Source organism: Rutilus rutilus (genome assembly GCF_951802725.1).
Source record: "Rutilus rutilus genome assembly, chromosome: 8".
Classification (NCBI taxonomy): Eukaryota; Metazoa; Chordata; class Actinopteri; order Cypriniformes; family Leuciscidae; genus Rutilus; species Rutilus rutilus.
In genome coordinates this window covers 29,738,658-29,751,600 of record NC_140222.1, presented here as the reverse complement: position 1 = coordinate 29,751,600, position 12,943 = coordinate 29,738,658, and the positions used below count along the sequence as shown (strand labels likewise).

Below are 12,943 nucleotides of genomic sequence, written 5' to 3'. Positions count from 1 at the left end.
ATGGATTCATCATTTGCCTTTCAGATTTGGCATTATGATTTAATTGCTCATTGACTAAACAATTAGAGGTGAAATTCCATATCCTTGTATATCTTCATTTGCAGTATGCATACTAACAAATTGTAATCAATATGCCATTACTGTAGTGAGTTTGCATACTATATAGCGAATACAGATTGGCTATATTTGTGCATCCATGCCAGTATACAAATGAACCTCACGAGGGCTTTGGGGGGTTGCCGGCATGAATTTCTCGTGGAATGATCTTTTTTCACTTAGAAAATCCTTTCTAATTAAGAAGAGTCCCAGCATATCACAGGGCGAGGGGTGGTGCTGGGGGTGTCTGCGAGTGGATATGTGGGGTCGTCTAGCATGAGCGCTAGTCAAATGAACAATGTATTCCTCAGGACCTAAGGGTTTAGAGGCAGGCTACATCCCGGCCCTAGTGCACACTAAGGCTGTTTCATGAAAAAAAAGAGAGAAAAAGTTGATAATTAGTCCCACAGTGGCTAAATGTTGAGATAGAAAATAAGAGTGCTTACCATGCGATGCTTCAACCTGACTAGATAACTGCTGCTTGTACGTTTTTTCTGCGTTTTTCAGTCTCTGTCAGCAGGGCATGATTAAGCGTTTCTCGTTGCGGATAAATTAAACAAACATGTTAATTCTCTCCTCGCAACCGGCCTCTCTTTTGCTCGGGGCGAAAGAGATCAAGCCATTGTCATCGATCAGTCGACTCTTTTAACCCCTCCCCATGCTTCGGTTTTAATGTTCAAACGTGGCCACAATAATAAGCAATTATAATTTGACTTTTTTGGTAATGTCTATAATCAGTCTGAGAAAGACAGAGCGCAGCTCCCTCGCAGAAATATGGACCAAGAAAACTTCATTCAGTTTAAAAAAAGGTTTCTGAAATTAGAGATATTTATTGTTATTAGACCAGGCAGACAGACATACAGACCGATAGAACAACTGACATACAGACAGACATAGATAGAGAGAGAGAGAGAGAGAGAGAGAGAGAGAGAGAGAGAGAGAGAGAGAGAGAGAGAGAGAGAGAGAGAGAGAGAGAACAACAGACAGATAGAGATGGATAGATGATAGACAGACAGACAGACAGACAGACAGATAGATAGATAGATAGATAGATAGATAGATAGATAGATAGATAGATAGATAGATAGATAGATAGATAGATAGATAGATAGATAGATAGATAGATAGATAGATAGATAGAAAGAACAGACAGGCAGATAGAGAGACAGACATAGATAGATAGATAGATAGATAGATAGATAGATAGATAGATAGATAGATAGATAGATAGATAGATAGATAGATAGATAGATAGATACAACAGACAGGCAGATAGAGAGACAGACAGACATAGATAGATAGATAGATAGATAGATAGATAGATAGATAGATAGATAGATAGATAGACAGACAGACAGACAGACAGAACAACAGATAGATAGATAGATAGATAGACAGACAGACAGACAGAACAACAGATAGATAGATAGATAGATAGATAGATAGATAGATAGATAGATAGATAGAACAAAAGACAGACAGAGATAGACAGATAGACAGAAAAACAGAGATAGACAGACAGACAGAGACAGAACAACAGACAGACTGATAGAGAGATAGACTGACAGATAGATAGATAGACAGACAGATAAATGATAGACAGATAGATAGACAGATAGATAGACAGACAGACAGACAGATAAATGATAGACAGATAGATAGATAGATAGATAGATGATAGACAGACAGACAGAGACAGAACAACAGACAGACTGATAGAGAGATAGACTGACAGATAGATAGACAGACAGATAAATGATAGACAGATAGATAGATAGATGATAGACAGACAGACAGACAGATAAATGATAGACAGATAGATAGAACAACAGACAGATAGAGATAGACAGAGAGACATATAGACAGACAGATAGATAGATAGATAGATAGATAGATAGATAGATAGATAGATAGATAGATAGATAGACTTCATTGTTTGTTTACTTCTTTCCACAAGGGCTAAATTGTCTGGAGCTGGAGAATTGTAATTGGTCATCTTTGGTTAACCCCTCCCCCTCCCGTGTCCTGATTGTGCCTGCTGGTGTCACCCAGGGGTCAAACATCCTCACCAGCGCCATGGAGGACTCAAAGCTTGTTCTACAGACCTCATTACATTGCTGCTGCTACAGTCACTTCCCCCTTCTCCCCCCCACCTCTTTTTTTTTGTCGGCCAAGGCAGTCTCGATTATTTTTAGGGAAAAAGAGAGCAGGCAGAGAAGTGTCAGCTGGCTCATTAGATACGGCTGGGTGGGTCCGAGTGCTTTCACAATCGTTCGGACCCCAGCAGTCTCCATTAGGAGGGACTAGAGCGGGATGACCACGCTCCCGTTCAACCCCGGGTCAAAGGGATAAATAAAAGATCACATGAGGTGGCCCCTCAAAACCTGATTAAATAGAGCCACACGCCAGGGATTCATTAGCAGCTCCCGCCGCCACAGATCATCTGAAACACAAGAACACATGCAGCTCATCTCAACACGTTAGCACACCATAAATTAAAGACATGACAAGGAAAATGTCCACATTTAGAGCATAAAAAGTCTGATGGAAAAACTAAGAGTACATATATAAGGGGCTTATTTCAAAAACATAAAAAAATCTTAATTATTCCAAACTTTTGACTAGATTGCTTTCACAAATGGCTTTGTAGCCTTTGTTTCTGAATTCTGAATTTCGGAACATTTAGCCATATATGAACACAGCAATCGAGCTCGGATCCACACCAGAACAATCGCATCTGGAGCGGTTCTCTTGAGATGAGAAAGCAATCTGACCCAACCGACCCGACGAACCAAGCAGTATCATAATTCATAACGGCTAATGTGTTATATAAAAAGCAGCAGTGTCTGATTCTGTAAGTGAGTGCATTAGTTATCACAGTTGAAATCCAAAGAGCGCCTCTTCATCTTATAATGTTATGTAATTGCTCTTCTCCGTGCATTTAAAGAATTCTGTCCTGGCAAAGCCTTGCTTCCCGCTATAACGGCATTATATAGGCTATGTAATAATGCGGGAATGATGGCTACATCCATATAGTGTTTGCGTGTGTGACAGTTACAAATAATCCACAATAAGCTCATGGAGCGAACTTGTCAATCATCTTGATGGATGATGCAGAGGAAACTGACCAATAAGAGGACAGTTTTACTCACATGTGACTTACATAAACACATTTTGGTACACTTTGAACGGTTTCCTTGTGAAAATGAACCGTACCAAGAAGAAAATGAAACATTGTAACAAATAGAGTCCCTGTTATGGAACAAATCAGCCGATCTACCGGTGTGAAAACGCCCTTAAGTAACTATACAACGGTCTTTATCTCATCTTTTTTTCAGACGTCAAGAACCTGGAGAACTTCCACCTGGTGGAGAGCGTCCAGGAACAGGTCAACGCCGCGCTGCTGGACTACGTCATGTGCAACTATCCACAGCAGACGGACAAGTTCGGCCAGCTTCTGCTGCGGCTGCCAGAGATCCGGGCCATCAGTCTGCAGGCTGAAGAGTATCTGTACTACAAACACCTGAACGGTGACGTGCCCTGCAACAATCTACTCATAGAGATGCTGCACGCCAAACGTGCCTGAGGACCTTCTCGTCTCGACACATCGCGCACTGCTCCCAGCTCCACCTCAGCCCAGCGTCATCACCAGACATAGCCTTCGAAAGACCAGATGCGCATGGGTTTGCGGTGGGACGGACGCTTTGGATCTTATGGAGAGGGCACGGTAATACCTGAAAGCGGTTTGGCTCGAAGGGCAGATGCATTTCTGATAAAGAAATGAAATGAAGTGTTATAATGACCTCTAGGCCGCGGGTTGTCGAACCATGACTGTCAGTCGATATTTGTTCTGTGTGCAGCTGATCGAAACGTCCACTTTACACTCAGACTCAAGGTGGAGGGTTTTGGATTACTAGGAAGGAACTGGGCTCTCTTTTAAGACTGGTTTGCCAGCATTGACCCAAAGTTTCCATTAGGACTGGCCATGTGGCCCTCCTCTGTCTGTTTTAAGGCACACAAGCTGGGCTAGAGCCAGTAGGCGGAGGGAAGACGGACAACCAGCCGTTGCCTGGCAAACCACAAAGACTTTATTCCAACCCCTCACCAAAAAAAAAAACGACGCAACGCATTTCTTTCTTTTTTTTCAAAATTGGCAGTCGTTTCTTCTTCTTTGTCACTTTGAGGCTGCTTTTTGCCAATGTTTTCTCTCCAAAAGTGGAAAAATGGTGAATGTCACAAATCCTGTCGAGAACATGTCCGGGTATTATTTCATCTCAAAATCATAAGAAAGAAATGAGAAATTATATTTTGCTCAAAGAAAACGATGTCTAATATTTGGATTTGAATTATTTAAATTGTACTGTAAATGAAGTAATGAATAAAATGTAAGTAATTCATAATAAAAAAATCATTTTGGAGGTACATGTGCTGAATTGTCATGACATAATTTTTTAAAAAGTAAATGATTCATAATAAAGCAGAATTTTGCAAAATTGTCATGAAAATATTATTATATTATTATTAATTTTATTAAATTTTAGGTAAATTATCATCACATTACATAAATAAATTAAATAGCTCAGTCATAATAAAACAGAATTTTGGGGGGTAAAAATGCTAAATTATAATATAAAAATAATTTCTCATTTTTTATTCTTTGATTTGGGAAAAAAATGCTTAAAAACATTTACCTCACAACACACCTTTTTTTTTTTTTTAACATTTTGCAGTTTGTTCATCAACAAATGTGAATGTAAATAAAGTGCAGTCTCAGAGCCAGAATGAAGAAATGCCGCCTCCGTCAACACAAGACCAAAGCCTGCAGAGAACAAAAAAGAAAGAAAAAAAAAACAACCTTAACTATCAGTATTAATAATTTGTGATGTCACAGTCATGTGAGTCTTGCCTTATTTCATTTCCATGCTAGCTAACCGTGCTGATGTGAATTACGATATGTAAAATAAAAAGTACATATATATATAAAGTATTAATGTTATACAATTGAAAAGAAATGAGGTGTTTACATTCATGTGGGAGATAACTGTGATGCGTTCAATTGCAAAGCAATGATTTCATATAAAAACGAACGTTCAGCAAAGATTATATTCCTCTTGTTTGCTTTCTTAGGTGTGTACAGTTTTCATCTTTCTTGACCAGTACTTAATTATGTCGTGAGACACTAAATCAGAGAGGAATCTCACTTAATACTGAGTTTTTACTTCTTTTTTTTATTTTTATTGTGCTGGCTTGTTTCTGTGGGCACCTGTTTTTACGTTCTACGTTTGAAATGTACGTCACTGGTTAAGCTTAATTTATTGTTTTGGTTTCATCCATGTGTTCCTGCACAGTGCGGTGGGGTCATGACTAAATGTATTTGTTTACTGTAGCACGTTTTTAAAAATGTAGATACGAGATGCAGTTATGGAGCTAAATGGTGATTGAGTGATTCACATTAAACACCCATCAGTCCTACCACTGTAAAATATCAAGAGCTGTACATCTGGTGTGACTGACTGGTGCATCTTTTCTATCGTGAGATTTCAATGAATGTTTTCATGATAGCATCTGTGTTCTATACCAAAGACAGCGTCTGTCCTTCACTTGTACTTACCTGTTTGCTTCACAATGAACGGATGAGAGCTTTGATACTTGGGGACTGCCGTTGTTTTTCCTGAAGCCTTCATTTGACTGTATTATATAAAATTGGTGTTAAAGTCAACATGAAATCAAAATGAATCCAATTTATTTCCTTAATACACTATCTTGGTCTTGTGCACAATTTATGAATGCGTGTTATTTCGTACAAAAAGATTTTTCTTCGTAATCGAACTGCCATTATAGGGCAGAAAATTATGTTAAGAATTCGATTACAAAGCAAAATAAAAGCAAACGAAAGCAAAACAAACAATTGAAAGCGAAACAAACGAATGAAAGCAAAACAAAAGCAAATGAAAGCAAAACAAACAAATGAAAGCAAAACAAAAGCAAATGAAAGCGAAACAAACAGTTGAAAGCAAAACAAACATGAAAGCAAAACAAAAGCAAAGCAAATGAAATCAAAACAAATGAAAGCAAAACAAAAGCAGTAAATAATCAAGATTAACATTTACATAATAAACGGTACTGTGATAATAGAAACCTTACTATTAGCATACATCAGGATGCTTTTTTTTTTTTAAACAAACTTGACCTTCTTTCCCCATAAAATCTCCTCAAAAGTGGGTGCTGGTGGTTTATAAATCCATTGCAAACTTACATTCAGCTCCATTTTGGCATGTAACGGACACTTTTTAAAACCAAAATGTCTCGCTTTACATGTATCTGATTGAATAACCTGCTGCACATGGAAATATGTCACAATAAGGAAGTAAATTGGGTCGTAAATTTCATTTCATGTTGACTTTGCTAAATCTGAGGTCAAAAAGTATCAACACAGTAAAAAACACAGCTGAGGTGACTGTTGTAACACCTGAAAATAAATGTCATGTGTTGATTTAAAGAGCAGTGAAAATGACCACCATGGTGACTTGATATCCCAATCATCAAATGCTTTTTTTTTTCTTTTTTTTTTAAGGAAAGTGATCTTTCTGACATGTTACACACCTTATCGATGTAAATTCTTTCAGACAACAATGGTGTAAAAAGTTTTTTTTACAAGCACAACTGCTTTGATCAACATTTGCTGCATGGCATCTACGCCCCCCATTTGTACATTAAGCCACTTCTTTATCGATTCTAGGGAAACTGATTTGTATTTGCTTCGTTTTGTGACTCTACTGTGTTGTGTGTGATCAGACCGACAATCTTAAAAGGAATCCAGTGCCCCTCGTTCCCATTTTGTTCCCCATCACCGGAAGTCCCGCAGCTGCGTTGGATATCTGCTTACCTGCCTGAATGTCTGGATTGGGATTCTCTTGTTTGTGCGCTGGAAACCGCAGTCAGACCGCATCTCTGATGTCACCTCTTGCCATAAAGAGTTTCCATACAAGCTCTTGGAATCTTTCCATCATATTTTAATAAATGACTATTATGCCAACAGTCGTCATTTTATTTCAGTCTCTGGCAATAATCCATGATCAGTGACCAACAGTTTCTTCCTGACACAAAGATGAACAGATTCACACTGGATACAGAGAATATTCAGATTCCTAATCAGATTCAAGAAAACATACGCAGAAGAACACGTACCTGATCCTGCTACACTCTCATTCAAATATAGTGTGCAGACAGACTAAAAATAAATGAACTGCGAAGAATCATTTTAGCTTATTCAAGATGAAACCTGTACAAAATAGAGTAAACCTTCAGTAAAACATTCAAAGCATTAAGTTCGTTTTTCCACAAATGAACATATTTAGATTGTAGTTTGCTCACTTCAAAGCATGTACACAATATGTTGAAACATTAAGGATATCATTTACAGACTATCTGCACTTTACCAAAACACAAGATGCAGAGAAGTTTCAATGAAGACACGTGTCGGCGTTCTGCTGAGGAGGTGAAATTCCTTCGGCCTCCATGGGTACATTCAGACTGCATTCGTTCGGAAGTCTGTTTTTTGGTGTCTTTAAGTTCTCCTGAAAGAATAAGAAATTAGTAGTTACACTTTTTATGAAAATAATATACTTTAAAAGGATATTCAAACTGTAATGTAATCAGACACTTAATGGTATGGTAATTGCAATTAAATTCAAATGTATTATAGTTCAAATTTATATTAAATGCAATTACTTGAACTTGAACCACAATTCCAAATGTGGCCAAACTTATTCAAACTTTTAATGTAATACCAACAATATGATTTCCACATTGTTAGATAGATATTTCTCTCTATATAAACCAAACCAAAATGTAATTATTCTCACTCACACGGGTACAAAACGGCATTTACACATTATATTGTACAGTTCAGCAAAACTGACCAAAGAGTTGTACCAAATTCTTCACAGAAACAGATCTGAGCTGTTTTACTGTAAATCGAAAATAGACTGTGTAGACAGCATATATTCGGGCAAGAGCCCTAAACCAACACGACCGCACGACTTGCTGAAGCCCGTTATTTTGAGAGGCGCCTTGCTGAGAGACTGTGAGAACAGACTGTGGCAGATTCATTCAGACCGCTTCAATCCATCAATACGCTAGTCAGTCACAGACAACAAGAGATTAACTCTGGATTATTTCACCACAACGATGAGTAAATATATCCTGGAAGTAAATCGCAATGGAATGAAAGCCGCAATCAACACTATTCACTTACGCAGACCCTTGTGAAATAGAAGTACACTTTAGCATACTTTCTTTTGGAAATAATCTACTTTAAAATAATATACTGTACTTAAGAGCAAACTGAATGTTTTATTCGGACAATTACTGTAGTTGAATTGTGAATTGCAATTGAAATGAAAATATCAGTTTAAATTTATATTAAATGCAATTAGTTGAACTTAAGAGCATTTTTTTACCACTTGAGTAGGACTTAATCTTTATATGTAATGTCATAGTTACTTATATTGTTGTTGAAATATGAAAGTGTACCGCCGAATATACCAATAAGCATTTGTGATAAACTAAAAGACTTTAATGTAATTTTTATCATGTATTTAAATATACTTGCAATTACACAATGTAATGATTATGTAACTAAGTAGCACGACAAAGGATCATTTAAAATTATCGGCCACCATATCGGTATCTATATATTCATTTTTAATATTATCATTATCGGCGCGGAAATAAATTTGGCTGTTATATAAAAGCCGATAAATAATGGATTATTTACTTCAGCTGAGACACTTCGGATGAAATATGATTGGAATCACTTCAAAAAATAAAATACAGTTAAGCGCAAGTCTGTCATATAGGCTACATAAAATTATAATGAGAACATTCTAATTTTGTGTTTGGGACATGGCTTTTAATGGTGAGATTTTTGTTTTTGTAATCAGGCTCTCAAAAATTATATAAAAACTTGGATTTAGATTTATCGGCCAATATACCGGTTATCGGCTTTCAAATGTAAAGAATTATCGGTTATCGGTTAATTTTCATATCAGTGCTTCCCTAAATACAATGATTTAAAATGTACTTCAAAGTAAAGATTTTAATTTGTCATTATTACAAAGTGCACTTTCTAAAAGTGCACTTGAGTATGTTAATAAACAGTCTTGAAAGTGAACTATTTAAGTAGGCTACACTTAAGTGGTCTTTTATTTAATTAATATTATATTATAAATATATACTTTTTAAGATTTGAATTAACCTACAAGTGCACATTCAATACAATTAAGCACACTTTTCTTTTACAAGGATTAGTCCAGCCAAAAATTTACATTTTGTCATTTACTCACTCTCGTGTTGTTCCAAACCTTTATAACTTTCTTTCTATGTGGAAAGCAAAATAAGAAAATTGTGTTTTTGTATATTGAATGAAAGTCATTTCTAAAACAACATCACTGAACCCAACTGACTTTCCTTTTCACAGGTTTGAAACGACACACGTTTAAAAGTGTTTAAAAGTAAAAAGTGACAGAATTTAGAATTTTAACCGTAATTGTAATATTCATTAACATATCATTAATTATGTCCAGCTAACAACCTCGTCACTGTAAAAGAAGAAAAAAAAGTTGCTGCCTTAAATTTTTAAGTACAATCAACTTAAGTCATTTCAACTCAAATGACATTAAACTGACTTTAAAAAAAAGAGTTGAATCTTGTACAAAGCTGAAAACTGCTTAAAGGAATGTAAAAAATATATGCTGAAATACATGCTGTCATAACTTATTGATCATATCATTTTTTACAGTGTACATATTTAATAATATCAGCCCTGTGTCTTTGATACAAAGAGTAAAGGCCTATAAATAATCAGCATCCATCAATAAATAGACATCAGACCACGGTTATATGTAGCGAGAAACTTTTAGCTCAGTTTAAAATAATGCTCGGAGGCCTTGACCCAAACTTCCCAACTACTGAAATGGACGAATTAATAGATGCATATTAAATAGGAGCAGTTAGATTGTTATGCTAAACCTCACCTCAACATGCAAAACAAATGTGGTGGGTTTGAAATGGAACACAGCGAAGGTCACCGTCCTTTCATTTAAATGCATGTATTATACATAAGTTTATATATAAAAAAAGAAGGACCACAAAAGCACTAATGTGTATTTTCTATCCTTATTAGTCATGAGAAAAAAAAAAAAAAAAGAGAGATAAAAAAAAAAAACTCTTTAAGCACCTGGACCTCGCTCTCAGCATTCCATTAATTACTCAGACAATGGCAACAACTTCAGAGGCAGATTTTTCAATTTCAGAGAGAAAAAGAGGCAGACAGACAGAGAGAGGGAAGAGAGAAGAGAAATGAAGGCAGGGAGAGGGGGAACGAGATAGATGGAGGGAGATGGAGAGAGAAACGCATGTATTCAGGCTCTTCATGCTATACCAGCACTTAAATCCAACGGACCTCCCATAAAAAAGACTCAAGGTTACGTCCGATTGAAAATCCTCACAAACAACCACTTCAGAAATCCATTTAGAGCCAGTGCTAGAACATCTAATTCAAACATGTTGTCCTGTTAAAATGGTCGCGTAGTTCCTCTAAAACTCTTTTTCTGCTGCTGCCGTTTGTAAAGGCGATTAAATTTCCACATTCTGAAGCACAAAGACATAATTACACAGGATCAGAAATGCAGCCCAAACAGAAGGTCAGACATGAAAAATGACCTCTTATTGTCATAAATGATAGGCCGTTTTGCCAAGAGTAATTTGTAACAATACCTCCGCTCGAAGTTCATCGAAACGGCCAATGGAACACGGCCCAGATAGGAAAAACTGGTTTGTAGATAATAAGAGTTCAATGAAGTGTGTGTATATATATGAAGCTATATGTATACATATATGTATACATACCAAGAAGCTCACTTATCATTTCTTCTTGAAAGAAAGTTTTAATTGTCATAATTTCCTCACCCTCATGTTGTTCCAAATCCGTTTGACTTATGATTATGAAGAATGATAACGCTGTTTTGTGGGGTTTTTTTTATTATTTTTTTATAAAGGACAAATTAGATGGACAAATGTTGTTTGGAATCATCAACTAAAACTACTACAACTTTTAAAAGTGTTTTTGTTCATTGAAATTAATCTGAAACAAGTTTAGTATATATTAGATGAAAAACTTAAACTTAAGGAAAGTTAGAAATGTTGGCAACTAACTGAAAAAAGTTGAAGTTGAAGCACAAAAATTACTGGAAACAAAAACAAAAACGGGTAAATTAATAGATTTGTAAAATATTTGTAAAATAGATTTGAAATATTGTGCACAAGACACATCAACCACTTTCATAGTGAGTTTTTCGTAATTTTTTGAGTTTGTCTCCATTAACTTTTACTGTAAAAGAGAACAAAGCACTCAGGACAATGTACTAAACTAATCTGATCATATTTTATTGTGCTTTTTTTTGTCCTTTTTAAAGCTTCCCTGCTGCCTGTATTTTATTGCAAGGAAAAGGGCAGCTTGAACATTATGCTAAACCTCTTCTGTTGTGTTGCACGAAAGAACAAAGGTCATACAGGTCTGGAAAATATATGAGCTTTGAAATTAAATGATTTAAGATGCTATTTCATTACAACCCAGTTACTTATAAAACATACTGTAAGTCATTTAGACAAGTAAATCTGGTTAAATATTTGAGGCTACGGTAACACGCTAACTCTAAGCAGACTCTGTTTCACTAAAACGCCTTTAAGAAGACAACTTCCAATCATTTAAATTATAGCAGTATTACTGCAAAATCTGCAACCTATAATAATTGAATAAGTGGTAGCAGTTAAGCGCTTCTGGTTGGAATGAAGGCCAGACTCAGAGTGAAACATCGCTAATGAGATCCGATATGCCTAAAACACTTAACAACGTGCCTATGAATCCAAGAAAAATACTTTCTAAATGACAAGCCAACAAACTGAAACCAGATAGCTAGCCATTGTATCATGAACCAACCCAAATTCTCAGAAGTTCAAATATCTTTTTTTTTTTAAACTAATAAAACAATAAATCGAGGCTAAAATGTGCTGCGTTCGTTTTTGAATTACAATTGGGATTTGGTGGGTTATGGATACCGTTGTTGGCGAAGACACACAAAAAGTACACAAACATATTCTGTTTTAAAGGTCTTCCTGGATCGTCCCTTTTAAAATAAGGGGAGGGTGTATCCAAGGTCAGTTCCTGATTGTGCCTCCTCCAATGAGGTGCAAGATTCAATACTTAAGTGCTTCTTTGTGGTCTGACAATGAGAAGTGTCAGAATTTTCAATACATATTCTTGGAAATGTCACCCAAGGTCGTACGAGCACGGCAGGAGCTCGAGCAGACAAACATGAATATATAACGAAATCAAACACAAGGGATGACATGCTCTTTGTGGACACGGCTACAAAATCGTGCATGCTGTTTAACATAACTTTACAGCTACACAAATTCAATAATAACAGCCTGGAAAAAGCTGGTGAAGCTGAACTTTGCAGGTGTTGAACTTGTTCAGAGACTGAACGGGTCCCCGCTGTTCAACCTTGAGTTGTGACCCGCTAATAGAACGCTCAGGAAATAGCAGAGATTGGGAAGGTTCACACCGAGGCACAAGCAAAATCAAACACAATAATGCAACGCTGCTACACACATGCTACACTTGTCAAAACTCCAGCTCTGGGATCTATCTGTCAGGCCTGAAGGCCGATCACATGTGGTGAACAAATAGGGATGTATGTTTGGGAACAGAAAATTAAGTCAATGACACTGCTCATAATCAGATGATTGTGGCATAACAGCAACAAAACTAAAACAGATTAAC

General features: G+C 36.4%; 2 protein-coding genes across 3 annotated transcripts in view; one reads left to right on the top strand and one right to left on the bottom strand.

Moving 5' to 3' along the window:
* Positions 1-5,018, top strand: part of nr5a2 (nuclear receptor subfamily 5, group A, member 2) — a 56,019-nt gene extending 51,001 nt beyond the window's left edge. The window contains exon 7 of one of the 2 annotated variants that reach the window (XM_084415665.1): positions 3,435-5,018. In XM_084415665.1, coding sequence (XP_084271791.1) covers positions 3,435-3,682 — 248 coding nt within the window. In that variant the 3' untranslated portion in view covers positions 3,683-5,018. The remainder of the gene's footprint in view (positions 1-3,434) is intronic. The other variant, XM_084415664.1, reaches the window with a different exon arrangement.
* Positions 5,019-6,669: 1,651 nt separating this feature from the next.
* Positions 6,670-12,943, bottom strand: part of LOC311294667 (adhesion G protein-coupled receptor D2) — a 75,089-nt gene continuing 68,815 nt past the window's right edge. The window contains exon 25 of the mRNA XM_084415663.1: positions 6,670-7,673. Coding sequence (XP_084271789.1) covers positions 7,560-7,673 — 114 coding nt within the window. The 3' untranslated portion in view covers positions 6,670-7,559. The remainder of the gene's footprint in view (positions 7,674-12,943) is intronic.